The 20684-nt window shown below is 39.4% G+C and overlaps 1 protein-coding gene across 3 annotated transcripts; it reads left to right on the top strand.

The window, feature by feature from the left end:
• The first annotated feature begins 5445 nt into the window (after window positions 1–5445).
• Window positions 5446–18790, top strand: nap1l1 (nucleosome assembly protein 1-like 1). 3 transcript variants are annotated; one of them, XM_038281903.1, is made up of 16 exons: window positions 5446–5586; window positions 9130–9168; window positions 9497–9585; window positions 10193–10295; window positions 11904–12045; window positions 12393–12485; window positions 12593–12721; window positions 12808–12879; window positions 12959–13098; window positions 13179–13324; window positions 13402–13421; window positions 13503–13625; window positions 13702–13734; window positions 14704–14754; window positions 15642–15678; window positions 17394–18790. In XM_038281903.1, exons 2-15 carry the CDS (start codon window positions 9152–9154, stop codon window positions 15645–15647), a joined length of 1164 nt encoding a protein of 387 aa, XP_038137831.1. In that variant the 5' UTR covers window positions 5446–5586; window positions 9130–9151; the 3' UTR covers window positions 15648–15678; window positions 17394–18790. The 3 variants fall into 3 exon arrangements, with proteins under 3 accessions (XP_038137831.1, XP_038137830.1, XP_038137829.1); XM_038281902.1 differs by lacking the exon at window positions 15642–15678 and having other exon boundaries at window positions 12393–12473; XM_038281901.1 differs by lacking the exon at window positions 15642–15678.
• The last annotated feature ends 1894 nt before the right edge of the window (window positions 18791–20684 follow it).

Raw genomic sequence — 20684 nt, 5'->3', positions numbered from 1 at the left:
TAAATCATTTGCCATTTTTTCAAACGCCTTTTATAACATCAATGAAAGATTATCTATATTCTATTCCCAGTTGTTCATGACCATGAACCAGAAACCAGGCATGCATAAGGATAACATGTAGCTCCCTGCAGAAAGACCCCGGCTCTGGATTCGAACTCAGGACTTTCTTGTTGCTAGGAGACTGCATCACCATACGACCCACAAATAAAATACCAAGACACTAAAAATATAAAGCTGTAACTCGATTAGGCCCCTTAAAGTTAGTTATGGCCCTGCATCAAACGCTGCAGTAGAATCTCATCATTGTCCAAGCTGTGAAAAATGTACTGAAAGCTCAAGAAATCCAATCATCCTATGAAAAAATAAATTAAATGATTAAAATGTTCAATAGGCAGCTATGAGATGTAGTAGCTCCAGGTGGACCTCTACCTGTTGGGAACAACTTGTCTGCCCTAAATAAAGTAATGAAGGAGAAAGGAGATAAACCTAATCCACAAAGATCTGCAGAAGCAAGAGGGTTGTTCTTTTGGATTGACTTGAATTTCACAGGATTCATTGTTCAGTAGTATCACAAAGAGAATAGCTTCAATGAGCCATGCAGGACAGGGAGTGAATCATCCAACAGATTTGATATTCAAGCTTTTTGAAAACACAAAACAAACCTCAAGCTAAATCCATAAAGCAATGAATTCTTAGAGGAGGAATTGGTGTCTTGGGTGTTTGAGGTATAACAGCTTTGACTTAGAAGGCTTCAAAAGTGTAATTTGCTAAGATCTTGGAGGACGTAAAGCAAATGTTAAGGTTGCCCATCTAGTTTACGTTTGTGATATTCAGAGAATCTTTTAAAGTTTTCTTTTACCAATTTCTCCTGTGAAATAATCATTTGTTTCTGCAAATTAGTAATGTGGAGTGTGAGTAAAGTTTTATATAGAATGAAATAAATTACCTGCACTCAGGGGCGGAGCTAAAGGGGGGCCATGGCTGCCCCTAGTCATCCAGGTGATTCGTTGTTCCCATGCAAGCAGTTCTCCTCTAAACCACAGGGTGGCAGCAGTGAAACCATAATCTGGAATTTCATGATTAAAGTTAGTAAGATTAAAGTTAGTAAGTTAAAGTTAGTAACACTGACAAATAATACATCCATCCATTTTCTGACAGGCTTTATCCCAAACCGGGTCACGAGGGGTGCTGGTGCCTATCTCCAGCTGTCTACGGGCGAGAAGCGGGGTACACCCTGGACAGGTCACCAATCCATCGCAGGGCAATACAGAGACAAACAACCATTCACACACACACCTAAGGAGAATTTTAAAGAAAACAAATTAACCTACCAGTCATGTTTTTGGACTGTGGAAGGAAGCCGGAGTACCTAGAGAAAACCCATGCATGCTCAGGGAGAACATGCAAACTCCATGCAGAAAGATCCCGGACTGGGAATCGAACCCGCAACCTTCTTGCTGCAAGGCAGCAGTGCTACCCACTGCAGCAATAAATTACAGCTATTAATTATTTACAACATTATACTGTAAATAAAAAGGACTGATACAGAATTAATTGTGTTTTCGTGTTTTATGGGGGAGAGTTTCTCTCTGCAATTATTTAAGAGTCTACTATGTAATTAAAAATAAAGAAAAAATGCTCAACCCATATAATGTATATATTGTGAAGAGAGGGGAGAGGAAAACTCTCTTTTCACAGGAAGAAACTTCCAGCAGAACCAGGCTCAGTGTGAGCGGCCATCTGCCGAGGCCGACTGGGGTTCAAGGAGACAGAAGCGGACAAAGATAAACAAGCAGAGATACAAAAGGCATCTATCAACTACCTCCATGGGCGGCCCCCTTTCCAGGCAGACAAGCTCTGAGCCAGCTCCCATGTTAGAGGATAAAAGAATTCACATACAGTTAGTCACAATCAGAGAAACAGGACTACAGAAAAACAGTCAGAGCTCGAACATCTATAAACAAAGGAGTTGATGGCAGCAGCCCAGCTGATATTTCTCTCCAGGATGAAGTCACAGCCAAACGGGAGCAGAAGAGGCGAAGCTAATATGAGAAAAAGCATATACAACATAAGGTTAGAGATTGAACAAACAAATACTGCAGAGTGGGAGAATAGAGATATGAGAATATATATATAGAGAATGATGAAGAGAGGTCCCTATGTCCTCCAGCAGTATAAGCCTATAGCAGAACAAATGCAATGTGTAACTTTGCAAACAAATACAAAAAAAATATTGAAAACCCAAACAGAATTTAAAATCAGAATTCATAGCTAAATAAAAATAAAAATGAATCAAAATTAAATTTTAGCAATCTAGGAACCCTTGGCATAGAGATGTCAAGGATGAATCTTTTCCTAGACATTTTTAAAACTTTCCCTAAATTACTTTTTGCCTTTTTTTTCTGAAGTAATGATTTTAAATAATGAATCATATATGTGAAATGGCAGATTAATTAATACCGTTGCAACAAAAAGAAGCTATAAAGTTGAGGTTGTTAGTTGGTTTAGCACAAAGATTGTAAAATCTAATTGGTTTTCCAACTTTTATACCAGGATTTTACTCCAAGATCTAAGTTCTGACATCTGAGGTAAACGGGACGTGCCGAGATTTCTTGATTTTCACATAGCCTTTGCTTTTCTTTGAGTTTATACCTCTCTACCCTCATGCTGGTAAATTCTCTGATTGTGCTTTGCAGTTTCACCTGGCAGATCTCTGCTGGAAGGCTATCCTTGTAGATCCATCCCTCTCTGTATTCAGCTGACTATCCGCTGTCTCCTCCTGAGCTCTGCTGAGGATGAGTCAGGGAAATCTTTAGCTTTGCCGTCTGACACAGATCGTGGGAAGTATTTCTCTGGTGCAAAAGTGTTCTAAAAACAGAAAGCTGGGCTTGTGCCAGATATTGCTCAGAGAAAGACTGTATACCAGGAGCGTGGCTGGAGCCGCATCATGGATGAATCACTCAGATATCCTCACTGTCTTTCCTACTGGCTGCAAAAGACATTTTCTTTGAGTATTTTCAGACTCTTAGATGAAATCCCACCACATGCCTCCTGAGCTTTTGTTTCATGTAGTGGAAGCTTTACATGGTTACAGTATTATCACTGCTAAAAGACATTCTATCACTTTGTGAAGTGTTGAATCTTGTAGTTGATTGTAAAGGACAAATTAAATTTATATTGTAAGGATTTAACAAAGGCAAACAAGAAATGTATTTGTATTCATTGTTCTTTTACTGTCAGACCTTTGAATCCATTGCAAAAAAACATAAAAAATGCCCACATTTATTGCATGCTTGTGCTTCAGTTTACTTTATATGCAAAAACATGTCACAGTTTGCTCTTATAAACGTATAAAAGGTAAAGACGACCTATTAAAGCATGGCCATCGACCTAAACTGACAGGCAGTAATAATCAAGCACAGCATGATGAAGAGAATCATAACAAAAACATAAAAATGGTAAATGCTTTCACTTCCTGCTAAAGCCTCAGAAAAAAAGTGCAGTTTGTGTGATTGGTAACAAGAAAGAGGAATCTGTTGACTGATGTATTGAGCAGAAACATGGAAAATGCAGAGTCACTGTTGGTGGTTCTTGCCTTGTTTGAGAACCAGAAGGCAGGGGACATGGCACCATAAAACCACAGCACTGGTGATTTAATCTAGAAGGCTAACAGAAACCAGGTAAGAATCTAAAGCCAACATAACGCCCATGTGAAAAAAATGTTGGTCAATTTCTCACAAGTTCTTGAAATTTGAGCTGTAGAAGGTTCAGATCTAGTTTTGAGATGATGCAATCTGGGCTGATATTACAGAATAATCTATGACACTCTAGGGGATGCAAGTAATGTTGCTGCAACTGACAGCTGATCAAAAGAAGCTGATATACTTTTCTTGTTCGAGATAAAAAATAACCATCAATATGCAAAATAACGACTCCCCTTTCAGAGGAATGGGCCAGTGTCGGGGTTTGCAGGCCAATAATGACCTCAATTTTTGGTTCAATTTGCATGCTTTCTAAGCTATAACAAGGCTTTTCTTTGGGATACTCTATAAAACCTTGAACTCAACGTTAATCCAGACATTTGGAATTGAGATCGCTTTCTGGATGGGAAGCAAAACGTCTTCAAACTTGGAAAACAAAGTCCAGTGGATTGTGTTTTAACTTTTTTGGAAAGACTATGACCTGGATGACTAGGAATCTTCACCAGCAATATGCAAACTGCAATAAAAAAAAAGTTGTGTTTTTTTTTAAGGAGAAATTTTTAAAAGGTGATATTTTTTCAGTCGTATCGAACTGATTATATTTGGCAAAACTGCAAGGAAATCAGTTTTTTTGCATAGGAGTCACATGATCTGCATGGACCTTACTGTTGTGTAAAAGATGAAGAAGAGAGGAGGTAGTTAGAGAATGAATGTGCGTGGCATACTAGGACTCATGGAGTATTTTTCCTATTTACTTTGTGACAATGATTGGATAAGCATTAGAGCTGTAGCTGGAATATGGACATATTTCATGTAAGTTTTTACTCACCATAGTGTTAGATAAGAGTTATCATGTGAACATATCTGTTGACATGCAAAATTATTCGCATTTCTATTTAAGGAAAATACTGCGACTGCAAAAAATTCTCAAAATTAGCAGAATATCAACATAGTTTTGCGCACATTTGTTATGAAAACGCAGATACTGTTCAATCAGTTCTGACCAAGCCTCCCTGCACTGGAAAAACCATCTGGAAATAAATAAAAAATATATCAAATTAAGCATATTTACCATTAATTTGAGAAGGTAAGTGAGATAGTTTGCCAATGTAATGAGTATTTTAACAATTAAAACAAGATAATTAGATAAAATTCACCTGAAATAAGACAAGGCAGTTGTGTTTTCTTATGTTAAATGTAAATTGTCTTGTTCCATTGGCAAAATGTCTCTTTACCTCTTCAACCCAAGAACAAATGCAGTTATTTTAAGAAAAAATGACTTATCTAGATTTTTATTTTTTCTAGCGTGGCAACCCCACAGGATCATATTGCCATCACCTTGTCCACCTTATTAGACTTAGATTTATTTGTCATTTTGTTTACACAAGTGCAAAACAAAATTTCAAAAGCTCTCTAGACATTTTTTTAAGTACAGCCTTGAAAAATAGTAAAAAAAATACATAAATATAAAAAAGTAATATATACATATTACTGTAAATTTACCGTTCTAACATTTCTGGTTTTTTTTTCTTTCTTTTTTTTCTCCTTATGAGAGGCTTTGTAAAACTCATTGAGCAGCCATTTATTTTTCCAATAAAATATTTTTTAAAGCAATTAGTGGCGTTCGATACTTTTTATCAGTATCTGTAATTATGCCAAGAAGAAAAGGATGGTGGGTTTTAATGGTGAATCCATACATCGCCCCGCCTATGTCTGCGTTGCCTCGGCGACAGTGAATTTACGTGATGACGTAGGATGTATATGAGCGCAGGCGGCGGGATATCTCTCCCTTTTACCGCCATCGGAGCGGAGTCTCTTTCTTCACCCAGACTGTCTAACTGCGCAGCGCCTCTCGCTCACTCCATCCTCCGACCGCACAGCGAAGGTAAGCGGCAGCGCACACCAAGACCTCCGGCGACCAAAACCCTAAACTCCCACGTCTCTTTCGGAAGTTTATTCTTTTTATTAAGCTGCGAAAAAGATGCGAGGAAGACGACTTGCTTTGCTAGTGCTAGTCTGAGACAGCGGCAGCAGCCATTGAGACTTGCTCCACCATGATGTGATAACGTTACACGCCTATAAAGGAATAAAAAAAGCGCCCCTCCGTCTTTTTTTCCTCCAACGTGTAGTTAGCGAGCTAACGGTAAAATGCCTTTATCTTCAACAGTTTGAATAGACGTTGGCACGTGCTTAGATTCTTGCATTTTCAGGAGCCCATGTTTGGCAGAACAGCTGGATTTATCAGGCTAAACTAGAACCGCTTCTGTTATTTTTTTATTTTGTTCAGACGGTTGTGTTGCACAAGAGCGCGTTAAAACGCGGTATTATATTATGTAGTTGGGGACAGGCTGGCTGTCTGCCGGATATGTTCCTCCCACCTGCTCAGCCACAGGAGTGCGCATCGAGCTAGCAGCGGAGGAGCTAGATAGCTAGCTAGCCGGAGCGTGGAGCTGCTCGGCAGCGTGAAGGCCGGTTAGCTCACCGGTGGGCTTCTGGTTAGAGGGAAACGGAGGGCTTGCTTTCGTGTCAGCTAACGGTTTATTCACCGTTTGATTGGGGGTCTGAATCCAGCAGAGCCTGACCCCATTCCAGGCTTTTAGTTCTGACCTCTTCATGCAACACGTGGTCGCTGATCAGGAGAAAAAAAAAGAAAAGTTGGGCCTTGTAATCTGCTGCTGCTATGATCTATTGCGCCTTCCTTTTTATATATTATAACTAAACCTCCTGATTGCACAATAGTGAAGATATATTTATATATAGTCATTATTTTTAGCAGTTACAGACTTAAAACAGTTGAAATTGGCGCTTTAATTTTGAAGTGGATGTCTTTATTGCCATTTATTTAGAAGATTATGGCTTAAATCTGGAAAAAAAATATTTAATAAGTCTTATTTAGTATGCAAAAGTGCAGGTCCTTTAGTAGGATTACATATGATTTTTCTGTAGTAAAATGGGTTTTCCCTCCACTAAACTTTCCTGTAATGCTCAGGTCCAGTGCCCTAGAAAGAGCTCTTTCTGATGGATGCTTTGCATTTTGTGACATTGAGCTGGAGGTGTACAGCTTTTATGTGCTCTCCTGTTTTTGTTGACCAGGTCATCAAACTGGAAGCGGTAGCAGCCAATAGGGTATTGCTTTTACCACCTGCGTCTTATCATGTAAATCAAAGGGAATTAATGATTAAATGGTTGCTTAACATGTTTTAAAACCCATAGGTCTGTTTGGAACCAATCGAGTTATGTGTAGTGTTCCTGTTATAAAAATGGTGGCATGTTTTATAAGTAAAACAAGACAGGTTTGAACTGAGGAAAAAAAAAAAAGGCTTAGATGAAAGCATCCCTACTGCATTCATGCACATTACAAACTTTTATTTTCTTACAGCTTATTTTTTCTTTATTGATTGTCAAACCTGTTTTCTGCTCTATGTTTTTCTTCTTCAGCTGGTTGTGCACTAAACTGTCTGTCAGCATTCTAAAATGGACAACTGAACAGAGCAAGACTGTTTTGTGCGTCTCTGGTTACGTTTTTCTGCAGATGTGGGCTCAGATTTAAAGTTGTTTGTCCAGCATCCACGATGAGGCATAACACTTTCTCTGGTTTCTTTACTTTGATCATTTATTGCATACATATCCTTCCAAAATAAGGCAGCTCAAACTCACAGGAGTTTGCATACTTCAATTATTTCCATCCATCTAGTGTGATTTTTTTTTTTTTCTTCTCCTTTACAGATTTTTTGGCTTTTTATTACCTGCTGATTACTTTCTCTCATCTAGCAACTTAATTCATTTGATTGAGCCATGAGCTTTAGGGTTTTGATGGACAAAATTTATAAATATTCCCAATTTCGACAAACGTTTGGCTGTAATGACATTAGAAATGGCATTAAAACCCAAAATATTTAGTTTTGTCCATTTTGAAATGATTCTTCACTTTAACATCAATGTTTTCAGTTTAGGTTAATTTCTGTAATGGATCTTAAGACTCTCACACCCGTTCATTAAGGACCCCGTATTTGGTAATTGATTAGACTTTTCTGTCAGAAATCTGTGATATGACTTTAAAACTTAGACAAGGAATGATCACTAACGAGATAATCTCTTTTGAACTCTAAATTTAACATCCTTGGTAATACCTTTAGTTCCCACCACCAAACCCTGGGTTATTTTGATGGCGCATCTTGATCTGCATCAAACATCAGGTTTGTTTCTAAACAAAACCAGAATGTTATAGGTCTTTGGAATCAGGCGTTACTAAGGAAACGAGCATCAATTCAATTGTAAGCCAACACCCCCCACCCCCCCCACCCAGATAACTAATAATCTGCCATCTCATTAGAACCTTGTTTTTGTCTTATCATTCCAAAGCCTGTTCCATCCTAGCATAAATGGGCTTTTTGTCAGTAAAACTCCAAAGAAAAGTTTTACATAGTTTTATTTCCCATAAAGTGAATTTCGTTTCTTAATAAACCAATCCATTTTTGTGATGAAGTAGGATTTAAAAAAAACAACAACAAATTGTTCATGTGTCTGGCGTATTTCCTCCTTTTTAGGTTATCCACATTACTGTGGCTTTCTAACTAATGTGTTTGCTCACAAAATCAAACGGTAGAGCTGCCTCTAAGGCCAACTCTGTCGACAAATATTTTGATTAGCCAACTAATCTTAATGAACTTGGCAGTGTAGCAGCTGGATGGTGACGGCAAGATAATAAGGAAACCCAAAAAACTTCCGAAAGTACTCGCATACTTTGGATACTTTTGGCCTTCTACTTTTTTGGTGGTGTGCTCACAGCAAAACTAGTTCTGTGGAGCGGAAGTACCTGAACTCAAATTAGCCATTTGCTCAGGCCAAAATAAATTGGTGATAAACAAGCTGACAAAAAAAAAAGTTTGACCAAAAAATCAGACTAATATTCATCGTCTATTACTTTAAGTAATTGCAGCAGCTTTAAACATACATTTTTTTTTTAGTATCTAGAAAACCTTGAAGGCGCATGATTCACTGTAGCCTGTGTGTAGCCGGACTAGCTAACCAATCAGAACTTGGATTGATGTATATTTTTAGCCAATAAGAGAGGCTTGGCAATAAAGTATTGAAAGTGCGGGCGTTTATTGGTGTTTAAGGAGTGAGAGGAGAATAGACAAGATTCTTAAATGTGTAAAGCTGCATATAGAAATATGCTTTTAGGTCTATTATACCCAAGATGTATGATGCATATATTTTTATATACGAGGGAAAACACACTTTGGGCATGTTTAAAGTTACATAGCTGATATCTCCAGAAACTAGAAGATCTGAGCTTTCAAATGAGATGCTTAACAAGCATGTAGCATTTATAACATTCTACTGGCTAATGGCATTTGGGTTTGCAGTTTGTGCATAAGTTATAAAGTATATTTTAAGGTATTCAAAAACTTTTTCTTTTTTCCAGCATCACCTGAGACTCGGCTAAGATGGCAGACATTGATAAGTGAGTATCAGTGGGGTGTGGGAGCTTCCCCTCTAGAGGGGCTGTTTGTTTTTCTCTACCGTCTGAGTGATGGAGACTAGAGTCTGTAGGAGCGGAGTGAATGTCACCGCCGTAACAGTCTCCCTGACAGCCATCCGCTGTTGGCCATCGATTATTTTTCACCCTGAGCTGCTGGCTGCACTTTAGGAGCAGAGCTGGGCTGTGCTGCCGCCTGATGTGGGCCCTCATTGAAATACTCATTTAAAAACCAGTCTGATTTAAAAGCTGTGACCCAGTTTAGCCCCTGAAACCTGCTTCATTTGCCGTTTCTTCTCTTCCCCTGGAGCAGCAAAGACCAGGCCGAGATGGACCCTGCAGACATGGAAGACGTGGAGGACGTAGAGGAGGAGGAGACCGGAGAGGTTGAGAATAGCAAAGGTGAGCTGCGGGGAGAGCCTTCCTGAAAAGCAACAACATGTTTTTATTTAAAAGGAGCACGACGCTCCGAGCTGCGAGGAGCTAATCCTCTTTATTTTGGATGCTGCTGCTGGTTCTTATGTCCTTTTGATGCTTGCTGGCTCCACTCACGCCTGGAAGTGGATAAAAATTGATTCTGTCTCAATTTTCTTTTTTTTAATAGTCTTTGATCTTAAAGAGACTCGTTCTGGGTGAAGATCCATGTAGACGGGGGAGTTTTTAGCAGGACGGTGGAGAAGGGTTTGCTTTAATGTGTAAGACCTTCTCGCCCTTCGGTTGTTCCGTGTAGAGGCAATTAGTCTCCCCAGAGAAGCTTTAGCTTGAATACGAAAAGCTTGGAAAAATGTCTTTGCCTTATCTGGTTTAATCTTCCCGCCTGCTGGCAGAGATGAGCCTGTGCTTCAATAGGTGCTGCTCGTTTTTGTTTTTTTAATCTACTGAGCTGCTGATCCATCATGACATCAGATCTGATCGTCTGTAGGCTGCGTCATCGTCTAAGGGGGTCATCAGTTTATTCAGCCTCTCACCAGGTCAAGTTTTAATTAGCTGTTCCTCTGTTTGCTTGCAGCTCGTCAGCTCACTGTTCAGATGATGCAGAACCCACAGATCCTGGCTGCTCTGCAGGAGAGGCTGGACGGTCTGAACGGCTCTCCATCAGGATACATGGAAAGGTGAGACTTCTCCATCTTCCTGGTGTTTAAACTGGTCCGAAAATGTCTATAAATGCAGATTATCATGCCTTCTGATGTTTTCAAAAGCTTAATCCCACATTTATTAGCGATCTTTGGGTTTCAAGGTTTGGAATACGCGTTTCTGCTGCAGCTTAAATCCTCCCAGGTTAGTTTTGTAGTCTTGCATTTCCAAAACCATGTTGTTCAGAGGATGAAACTGTCCCACAGCATCACCTATCCTCCACTGTACTCCAGCAGAAACGATTAAATCTAACATTTTAATTATTTTTTTTACTTGTGGGATTGTTTGAAATACTTTGTTTTATTTATTTTTTACCAAAGCTGACAGCTGAACTTAAGTTTTTATTATTTCAAATTGTAGGTTTTATTTATTTAAAGGAATTTTATAGTTTGTCCACAATAATGGACCCAGTGCAAAAAAGAAGTTTGTCCACAGTTTGTTAAAGTTTGTATTTATTGATTCGGTTCCTAAAGCTCAGAGTAGTTGGGCGGTTTATAAGGGATGGGGATGATTACGTGTCTTTTAGAGAAACCGGATCGTTATGCTCAGTCTTAATGATCTGTGAAGGGCATGATTAACAATTAGAAGATAATTGAGGGAAGGTTTACTGGGTGAATCTTCTCCACATTAAGTTAAAGCGAGAAAATCTCAGGGAAGGAGATGCGCCACAGTCTGATTCAGAGTTAAATCAGCGAACAGGAAACGATGTTGGTAGTCAAGGTGGGACCAAATTGCAATGTCTGAACATTTCCATGGTTTCTTTTTGGTATTCAGGGGTGGAAGCTTCGGTCTCGTGCCAAACTGCCTGCAGCTTGTTTCCCTTTTTATTAACATTGAGAGAATTGGGACTAAAATGTTAAACATTACTTGATTCAGACTCTTGCTTCAATGGCATTCAGTGATGGCGTCACAGCGTCATTAGTCTTTAGTTTCTGCAGATAAAATCCCTCTAGCATGAATGTCCGATGTTAGTCAAAAAGATTTTAGGTTTCCCTGCACCATCAGAGCAGGTTTCCATTGATGGCTGATTAAAGTGTCTTTGCTGAACTGCAATAATCAGAATCAACTGTGGTGATCAGGGAAATATTGAAAATCTGCAGGATGGTGGCCTTCAAGGACCAATTCAGACATGCCTGCTGGGGGATAAATTGGTCTACTTTGCTTTGGTTTCCTTGATGAAGAGGCTCTCAAAGTTCAGAAAATCCCAGTAAAGATGTTCAGCCATTAGCAGGATGAGCCTTGAAAATGCTCAACGCATAATTGGTATCATTTTATGATTGTAATTGGTCTCAAAACTCTAAAATGTTTACATTTATTTAAAAAATTTACCAAATGTGTCTGGTAACGTCTCGATGGAGGAACCAGCCTCTGTCGGTCGGGAATTATATGGTATTGAGCTGTTTCCTCTAGCTGCACCAGAAAACCTTCCAGGCCACCGTCCTGCATCAGATAAACTAGGGTGAAGTCATCTGAATATCAGCAGTTCAGCAAACAAATGGACCTCATGTTGGATTCTGTGGGATATTCCTCCCTTAAGTCATTTATTTTTAGATTTCCTTATTTGTTCTTTTAATTTTGCTCTGCAGTTTACCAAAGGTTGTAAAGAGACGTGTGAACGCTTTGAAGAACCTGCAGGCTAAATGCGCCCACATCGAGGCCAAGTTCTATGAGGAAGTTCATGAACTGGAGAGAAAGTACGCAGCGCTCTACCAGCCTCTCTTTGACAAAGTAAGCCTGTTTTATCACTTCTTTATTTAGTCTGCAGAGATCTGCTCAGACATTTTTATTCTGAAGATGCAGTGCATGGAAAAACATTTCTATAAAGTCTCAACTAGTGCAACGACATTGTTAAAATGTGCGTCTACTCTGTTTTGCTTTTATTAAATCAGATTGGAAGAGGCATTTCCAACTAAGCAGGGAACGTGTTTACATGAAAGCAAACAAACGCTCCCATCAGCTGATAGGGGTCTTATTGCTGACACAGCTTTTCTGTTGTCGTACAGTGACCTCAGGGTTTTCTCTGAGTTGTTTTTTTTGTTTTGTTAATCTGTATTTATTTCCTGTTTTTCCCACAGAGAAGTGAGATCGTCACTGCAGCTTACGAGCCCACAGACGAAGAATGTGAATGGAAGACTGATGAGGAGGAAGAGCTGACAGTAAGTAAGCAGGTACAGGTGACGTATACCACTGCATGCTTCCTGATTCAGTTTTATTTTTTTCTGGAATATTTGTGAGGAAGAGGAATTAGAGTTTTTCTCCTCTCTCCTTGATTCAGGATGAGATGAAGGAGAAGGCCAAGTTGGAGGAGGAGAAGAAGGACGAGGAGAAGGAGAACCCCAAAGGCATCCCTGAGTTCTGGTTAACGGTTTTCAAAAACGTGGACCTGCTGAGCGACATGCTGCAGGTTGGTTTGGTGGGGGAATGGCAATGCTGCCACCTGCTGGTCATCTTCTGCATTTAGAATCTAAAAGGTTTTCTTCTCTTCAACAGGAGCACGATGAGCCCGTTCTAAAACATCTACAAGACATTAAAGTCAAATTCTCAGATCCGGGACAGCCGATGGTGAGTCTGCATGGCCATGTTCAGGTCGCTACGACCCGATGCGTCTTGTTGTTAACCTGCGGCGTCTTTCTGCCCACAGAGCTTCACATTAGAGTTCCACTTCGAGCCCAACGAGTTCTTCACAAACACAGTGTTAATAAAGACCTACAAGATGAGGTCGGAACCTGACGAGAGCGACCCGTTCTCCTTCGACGGACCGGAGATCATGAGCTGCACAGGGTGAGGCGCTCGCTCAGAGAAGCGGCTCCGATGTGACTCTTCGGTCGCTGCATCCTGACTTGTTCCTGCTTTTTGTCCAGATGCACGATCGACTGGACGAAGGGGAAGAACATCACATTGAAAACAATCAAAAAGAAACAGAAGCACAAGGGCCGTGGCACAGTGAGGACCGTTACCAAAACCGTCCCCAACGACTCCTTCTTTAACTTCTTCACCCCGCCGGAGGGTAAGAACCAGCAGCAGACGCCTTAAAGGACTCAAGTAATAGTTTCTAACTCTTTGATTTGTCCTTTTGGTTTGCAGTTCCAGAAAGCGGAGAGCTGGTGAGTCTCTGCACCTTTCTTCCATCCTGCTGCTTTTCTTTTCTTTTTTTCCTGTTAATAATGAAGCTTGCTTGTTTTCAGGACGAGGACTCTGAGGCCATCCTGGCTGCAGACTTTGAGATCGGCCACTTCATCCGTGAGCGTATCGTACCGCGAGCTGTCCTCTACTTCACCGGCGAGGCCATAGAGGATGATGATGACGATGTGAGGTTCAGTAGATTCATGTTTTATTCTGGGTTTAAGGCTCTGAACCTAACTCTGCTTTTCTCTCCTGCTTCAGTACGATGAAGAGGGTGAAGAGGCCGATGACGAGGTAAAATCAGTTACTGTTGCTAGAGATAAACCAGTCTGATTGTAGAGATTTTGAAACTCTGCATTACAAATTGCTCAGTGTAATTTGAAGGGTTTGCCATAAGGGGTGAGATGATGATCGATGAAAATGTTAGTCTGGTTTATGAATTTGTTCCGCGTCAACTCATAGGTGTGATATCGGAGTGACTGTTGGTAAAAGAGGAGTGGGAATTTTTAACACTTAAATTCTGGGTTTTAACTGGTGAATTTTGTGGTTGTAATTTGTATTCGCATAGATGTAGCCTTTAATGTCGGATGTATGAATTGACAGTAAAGAAATACAAATCTCAAATTTCTCCAGATTTATTAACTTGATTTATAATTGACAGGCAGTGGTATTTTATTTTTTTTTTTTTTGCTTTATTTGCTGCCCCAGACTGTTACTTTGAGACTAAATAATTTCTACTGAAGCGTTTGACAGTCGGTTATAAGCAGAGGAGACGTCCCATTGTGTGAGAGGCTGGGTCTTTGTTTTTGGCCACCTGCTCCAAAACCTTTTTGTTTTTGGATCATGTATCTCTAATTGCCCCTCCTTGTTCTAAGATGCATGTTCAACTCGAGGCCAGTGCCTCCTGGCGAATTATCAAACCTTAAAAGGCCAAGAAAAGTTAATAGAGACAAATATATTGATATTTTTGGAAGATATTATCAGTGAAGTTGTCGTCTTGCATCTGCATCCATCAAAATGTTCATTTGTTCATTCAGCAGTCATGCCTTAAGATCACCTACTGTGTGCATCACAAGGGTTCCCCCGTTCGTTTTGTTTTATTTTGAGATGAGTGACTTTTTTTTTTTTTAATCATCATATAGGATGGATAAAAAACAACTGCCCTTATGGATTGAGCTGAAACAAAAGTCTTATTGATATAGTTGAGGCCTTTTTAAAGACCTGAATAATAATGTGAGGCAAACCTGCTCCGTTTCCCAATAGGAAGGCGAGGAGGAGGCTGACGAGGAGAACGACCCCGACTATGATCCCAAGGTGAGCCAAAGAACACAGCGATGGCTTCCTCTAAAGATCTGTGTCCTGACAAAGACCTTGCTCAGCAGTTCTGTTAGCTTCAGGCGCTCTTTGCAGCTAATGCCTTCCTCGGTTTAGGAGTGCAGGCGATGTCTTGGCTTTGCACTTTTCATTTCTCCTCACAGCTGCAGGAGAACAGCTCTCCTTCAAAGACGATTCAGATCTCAGCATACAGAATCCACGCTGTCTGACCCGATTTACGCAAAGAATAGAAAAAAAATCCAGCATCTGTTTTTTTTTTTTTTTAAACCTTTCTTTCCTTCCTCGCATTTCATCTTTAACAGTCACTTATATGAATGCTGCATGCTGATACTAAAAATAAGCTTACAAAACCTGCTTAAGGAAGTCAGATCTACAGTTTTAATCCTGTAGATGCATCTATATTGGATCAGGAGTAGAAATAAGTTTCATAAAGGTTGAAATAATCAGACCAGTAGAAAGAATTTGGCTTGTGCTCCTTTTACATTAGGGTTAAGATCGCATCCAAGAATAGAAAAGTAAATCTGGTTATACCCATATGTTTGTCCTTCCACTAAACTTTCCACCAGAATTGAGTAATGATGTAAATTAGTGAAGTTCCACTAATTTTCCTGGAGTTGGATAAATTGGCCATAGTGACCCAGCTGTCTAGTTTTATTGGGGCGTCCAGTTTGGCCAGCAGCTCTGTCCCTGATCCCAGGGACCAAAAGCCTCATTCCTGCTTTCTGCGCTGAGCTTTTAAGGTCAAGTTGACATTCTGTAACCTGCTGGTTGTGCTTTTAGCTTTTTGTTTCCTGTTCATGAATGTTTCTTCATCTTCAGTCACTTGCATCTTTTGTCAGCTACTGTTTAAATTTCTCCTCACTTAGGTTTAAATGGTGACTATAGACAAATAACCCTATCCTGGTAGGTACAGCTTGCAATTTGTCAGCTCACTACCATCACCCTCCGCCGTCTCTCTGCAACCCCCCACCCCCCTCCGCCGCCGTCCTGCACTCTCCCCACTCACTAACTCGCCCGTTTGTTGTTGGATTTTTCATTTCAACCTGTTAGATATTTTCACTTCTGTTTGGATCCTGTTTGCTTGTATCTTTTTGTTTCCTGCAGTGAAATGATCACTTTCACACCAGTCAAGGTTTTAGGTGATGCAAAAAAAATCACGTTTGTCGGCACCCCTTAACGACGTGCAACTGAAAACATGAGCTGCAAACTTCTTTAATTCATGTGGATTTTTTAAAGAAATCACTCTGAATCCTTTATAAATTTAGGAATCACCATCAACTGGTGGTTTATTTATGCTGCCTTCCATCACAAATATAAAATGGTTTCTCTAAAGCACACAGAGAAAACACCAGAAGTACGGTGGAGGATCTGTGATGCTGTGGTTCTGTTTCCCTTACAAAAAATTTAACCTGGGGAAACTGAACAGCATCACAAATTCTGAAATCCAGTTCTTAGATGTTCTTCTCTGGCCTTTGTCCCGCCCACAGATCTAGATCCTATAGAAATCCATCTAGATGCTCCAACCTTCCTATCAAAGCTTTCGGTCTGCAACAACTGCTCGCCTCAAAGGTTAAATTTTCCAGAGAAGCTTCTTTGGAAGTTGAACCAGGGGTGCCGATAAAAGTGAATATCCCACCATCCCCCCCTCCATGCTGTTTGTTGACCTGCTTTAATGTCGGACCTGATGGCTGAAGCACAGCTCCAGGGTTCAATGGCTCACCGATGAGCTCATGCTGCTTTCCTGGGTTTTTATTTACTTTTTTGAGCACCAGGTGCAGCTGAAAGCTTTCATGTTCTGTTTGGGGAACCACTGAGTTCTGTATCCTGAGATGTGAAAGTAGTTGAAGTTTAGTTTTTCAGTAGCACCAAACAAATGTATGGATGTATTTAAATCCTATTAAGATAAAAACAGAACTGGAATTTTGACTTGGATATTTTAGAAATGTAAATTTTTATTTCTATTTTGGGGGAGGGGAAAAAATCCACTAGAGGAAGCAAACTGATTAGCCAACTTTGGCTTTTGCCAGTCTTATGGAGTGAGTTTTGTACCATTATTGTTGAAAGCGAAGGATTTTATTTTTTTTATGGAAAATTTACCAAACTAATTTAGGAATGAAGCTTTGAAAGACCAAAAAATTGTTTTGAATAACTTTTGTTTTATCAGAATTTATTTCTCCTGAATTTTTTATTAATTTTATTAAAATATTTGACATTTTTCAAATTTATAGAAATGTTCAAATTCCAGCTCATTTTCTTCACTTCTGGGGGGAGGAGGGAAGACTCCTTTGTGTTTGTCTGCTGGATGTTGGCAACAATATCTTATTGAGCTTGAAGTGAAAAGAATCTGATCTGGAAAACTCAATCTGAAGGAAATTTAACTGAAATGCTAAACCTTTTTTCTAGTTTACATTTCTAGATTGCATTTTTTTTTCTCAGTTTATAAACTTTTGAAAATTTTTTTCCCCCTTTTACTATATTTAAAAAATATAAATATTGAAGTATGAGACAATAATGGAGTCAAATTCCGCCCATACATGTCTCGCTGCTTTTCTATGTAGCTTTAACTGTCCGTTCAGGAGGCTGGATCCTAACCCCCCCCATCCTCTGATTTGTTGCAGAAGGATGCTACCCCCCCAGCTGAGTGCAGGCAACAGTGAGTCCTTGCCTGGCTGCCATGAGGATCAACTGCACTGTTCTGGCTTCTCAAATTAAAAAAATTAAAAAGTTACTTATCGCCTTACAATGTTTTGTATTTTTCTTGGTAGGGAATTTGAAGAGTTTCCAGATTTTTGTTACAAAACCAGTGGTGATATACTGCGGGCCGTTTGGCTCATTATACATAATATTTTACTACACCGTTTTCCTCCTCTGTACCATAGTTAGCCTGCAGGAAAACCTCTCCCTCAAACAGCATGATCTTGTTTCTTCACAGCTAAACTAGTTTGAGTTCTTGTGAAGTTTTTTTCTGGATGTTTGCTCTTAGACAACAGCTGCGGTTTAGACGGCAGCATCAGTTCCCCTCCTTCCTATTGTTCCTCGTACCCAAGGTCCAGGTTGGCTGGTTCTGGTTGTCCCAGGGTGGTTTTATTATCGGCGTTTTAGCGTCGGGTGTTCATTCCCAGATCCCGGGCGCTAAAGTCCTCCTGCTCTTACCGCTCGATACATTCCAATAAGCAGACCGGCTGTTGAAATGGCCCCAAACCCGAAGCTCGTCCAGTTCAGCTCAGCCTGGTTGATTCTCTAGAACATTCCAGAGATCTGTGGATTGGGGAACGGCTTGGTTCTGCTGGAGGACCAGTTTATGGGGGGGAACCAGTCCTAGGAACCTGGAGCTTTGTGCTCGCTGTGGCGTGGCTGTCGTCTTTTCTATTGCACTTTGTACCAGTGTGTGGTGTCCTGTCAGCGGTTAGCAGCACTTTGTCGCTCTCTGTCTAAAGGGATGATGGTTGAATGCCGCTCTGGTTTATTCTTTGATTTTTACAGGAAGTGGCAAACTTTAGAAGCTTTATCCAAATGTTGGGCAGATGTAGCAAAGGGGACAAGCAGAAAGTGTCTGATTGGCCGAGCCCGTTTATCATGCGCCACCTAAAGCCCAGCGGCTGAAGTCGTTTGTACATTTATTTAACTCACTGTGAACGGGGGAAATCCTGCAGCCGATGAACCTCCTCCATCCCACTTCCTTTATTTTTTATTAACCTAGAACGCCATAGGAAGTACGTCAGAGCAATACTTTAAGCCAGTTAGGGGCTACCAGGAGGAAATCCTAGCCTGCCACTCTCTCCGGTTCTTCAGACGGCGGTGGTGGTTTTGGACCCTGAGTGGGTCCATTATAGAGAGCCAGGGTACCTCTGATACTGCAGGGAGCATTCACATCATATTCACTGGGAGAAGATGCGACTGGGTCTCTGTAGGTCGCTTCTGAGCAGCTGTTGTCAAGGCAAAATGCTATGCTACAAAAATACTAATGTACTCAATACCTGTACTTGTATGTTCCTGAATAAATTGGTTAAACATCTCTCCCTTGTGTTTTTTTTTTTCTTTTAATGAGCTTATTTACATAAGCAGTCAATATATAACCTTGAAGTTTCAGCTCTATAATGATTTTTAAATTGCTAATGGGAGTGGGGAATTTCTATTTAATTTTTTTCCCCAAAACTACTTGAATTCAATCAGATGCAAACAGGTTTTCTACAGCAGACGTTTTAAATTTAAAAGAAAATCTAAATTAACTATGTAATGAAGCAGCAAATTCTGTCTAAAACTATACATGTATAGAACTAAAGAATAAAATTACTCCTAATGAAAATCATATCTAAACTGGTCGTGTCAACAGGGGAAGCTTGCTTTAGGTTTCAGGTCAATTAAAAATCACATTCCATTTTTATTCACTTTGCATCAAAATTTGGCTCAACTGCCATTAATGTTGCGATTATTGTCCTTTTAAAATTTATTTTAGTTCTGATTTTTCCATAAACGGACTCAAAAGCAGTGTTAAATTGCCTTTCGTGAAAGTATAAAGTTTTCTTGTTTTTTTCTGGAAATGGGCTTTGTATTAAATATCTTTTTGTGGTTTTGGTCAGGAATATGTAATTAAGAGGCTAAAAAGATGTTATTTTTGTCAAATTTTAACTTATAAAGTTTAAGATAAAATAAACCTGTGTCTGCCTTAACTTTTACAGAACAGAAACCTAAACTGTAAGAGCTAGAATACAGGTTTGCTTCTAGTTCTGAGTATCTAAATTGTCTACAAACTATAGTGTGCTCTTTTAGTAGATCTGTTAAAGTATTTTGTATAGTCAATGTTCTTAAAACAACCTAAATATAAGCAGCTGTTTCATTACCTTTAAGAAAATTTCTACAAAAAAAACCAAAGCATTTTTAGACATCACTTTTTAGTACAAAGGTTAGATTTTTTTTTTTGATCAAATGTGTTGAAACCCGTTCATTAACTTTAATTTAAATAAATCCAGTTTAGTTGGACCTAAAAGAAGGGTTTTTAGTTTCTGAAACAAAAGCAGACATTTTTCCTGTTCTAAAATAGCTGAGCTTGCATACAAAAGTGTTTATTTGTTGAGGCAAAGAAAAGAACAGTGCAAGAGCATTTTTTTTTTTTTTTGTAGTAACTTTTCTTAAAATTCCTTTATTTGAGCAGGTAATCTAAAAAAACAAAATTAGAAATAAGATAATAGTTTTATTTTTTAAGCATGAATCTTATCTTCAGATGATCTTACCTACGTGCTTAAACCAAGGTAATCTGTTTAAAGAAAGTCACATTTTTAAAGTTTAGCTTTTCAGTACAGGGGAGCGGGCACTGGGCCCGTTGGCTTCAGTCTAGGACCACCTATGGATCATGTGGTTAGATCCATTGATCTCTATTCACTGGATTGCTGACATTGCTGACAAACATCTGATTTACTGCTATAACACAGACTGTTTTTTGTATGACTGGGTAAAAATTAATGCATTAATGTTTTATTAGATGTTATGCACTTAAAATATAATGGATTTATATTCTTTCTTATTGCCATTTCTTATAATCATCTAATTCCAGTGGTAAATTTGGCTTAAACTATAGAAAAAAATATATATATTTTTGTAGTTTATGTTTCAGAGTGAGACACGACAGGGGAAAGGACCAACTTAACAAGGGCACTGGGCCCCTTTGGGCCCCCTGTCTAGGACTGTCTGTCTTTAACCCTTTATATAGCAAGTTACTGTTATTGATCACTTGCATACAAAGTTACAAAGTTCTAGAATCACAAGATCTATACTCAACCATTTAGCAAAGATACTGCTACATGGCTGTACATCTTATTTTGGCATTTGACCAATAGATTACCTATTTTAAATTAAGTTGGGGAAAAAGGTTAACAGGTCAAGAAAAAAGGTAAAAAGCTAATTGAAAAGTT

The sequence above is a fragment of the Cyprinodon tularosa genome, unplaced genomic scaffold (assembly GCF_016077235.1).
Source record: "Cyprinodon tularosa strain WSP-4 unplaced genomic scaffold, ASM1607723v1 ctg177, whole genome shotgun sequence".
Taxonomy (NCBI): domain Eukaryota; kingdom Metazoa; phylum Chordata; class Actinopteri; order Cyprinodontiformes; family Cyprinodontidae; genus Cyprinodon; species Cyprinodon tularosa.
This window is presented reverse-complemented; position numbering and strand designations above follow the sequence as displayed.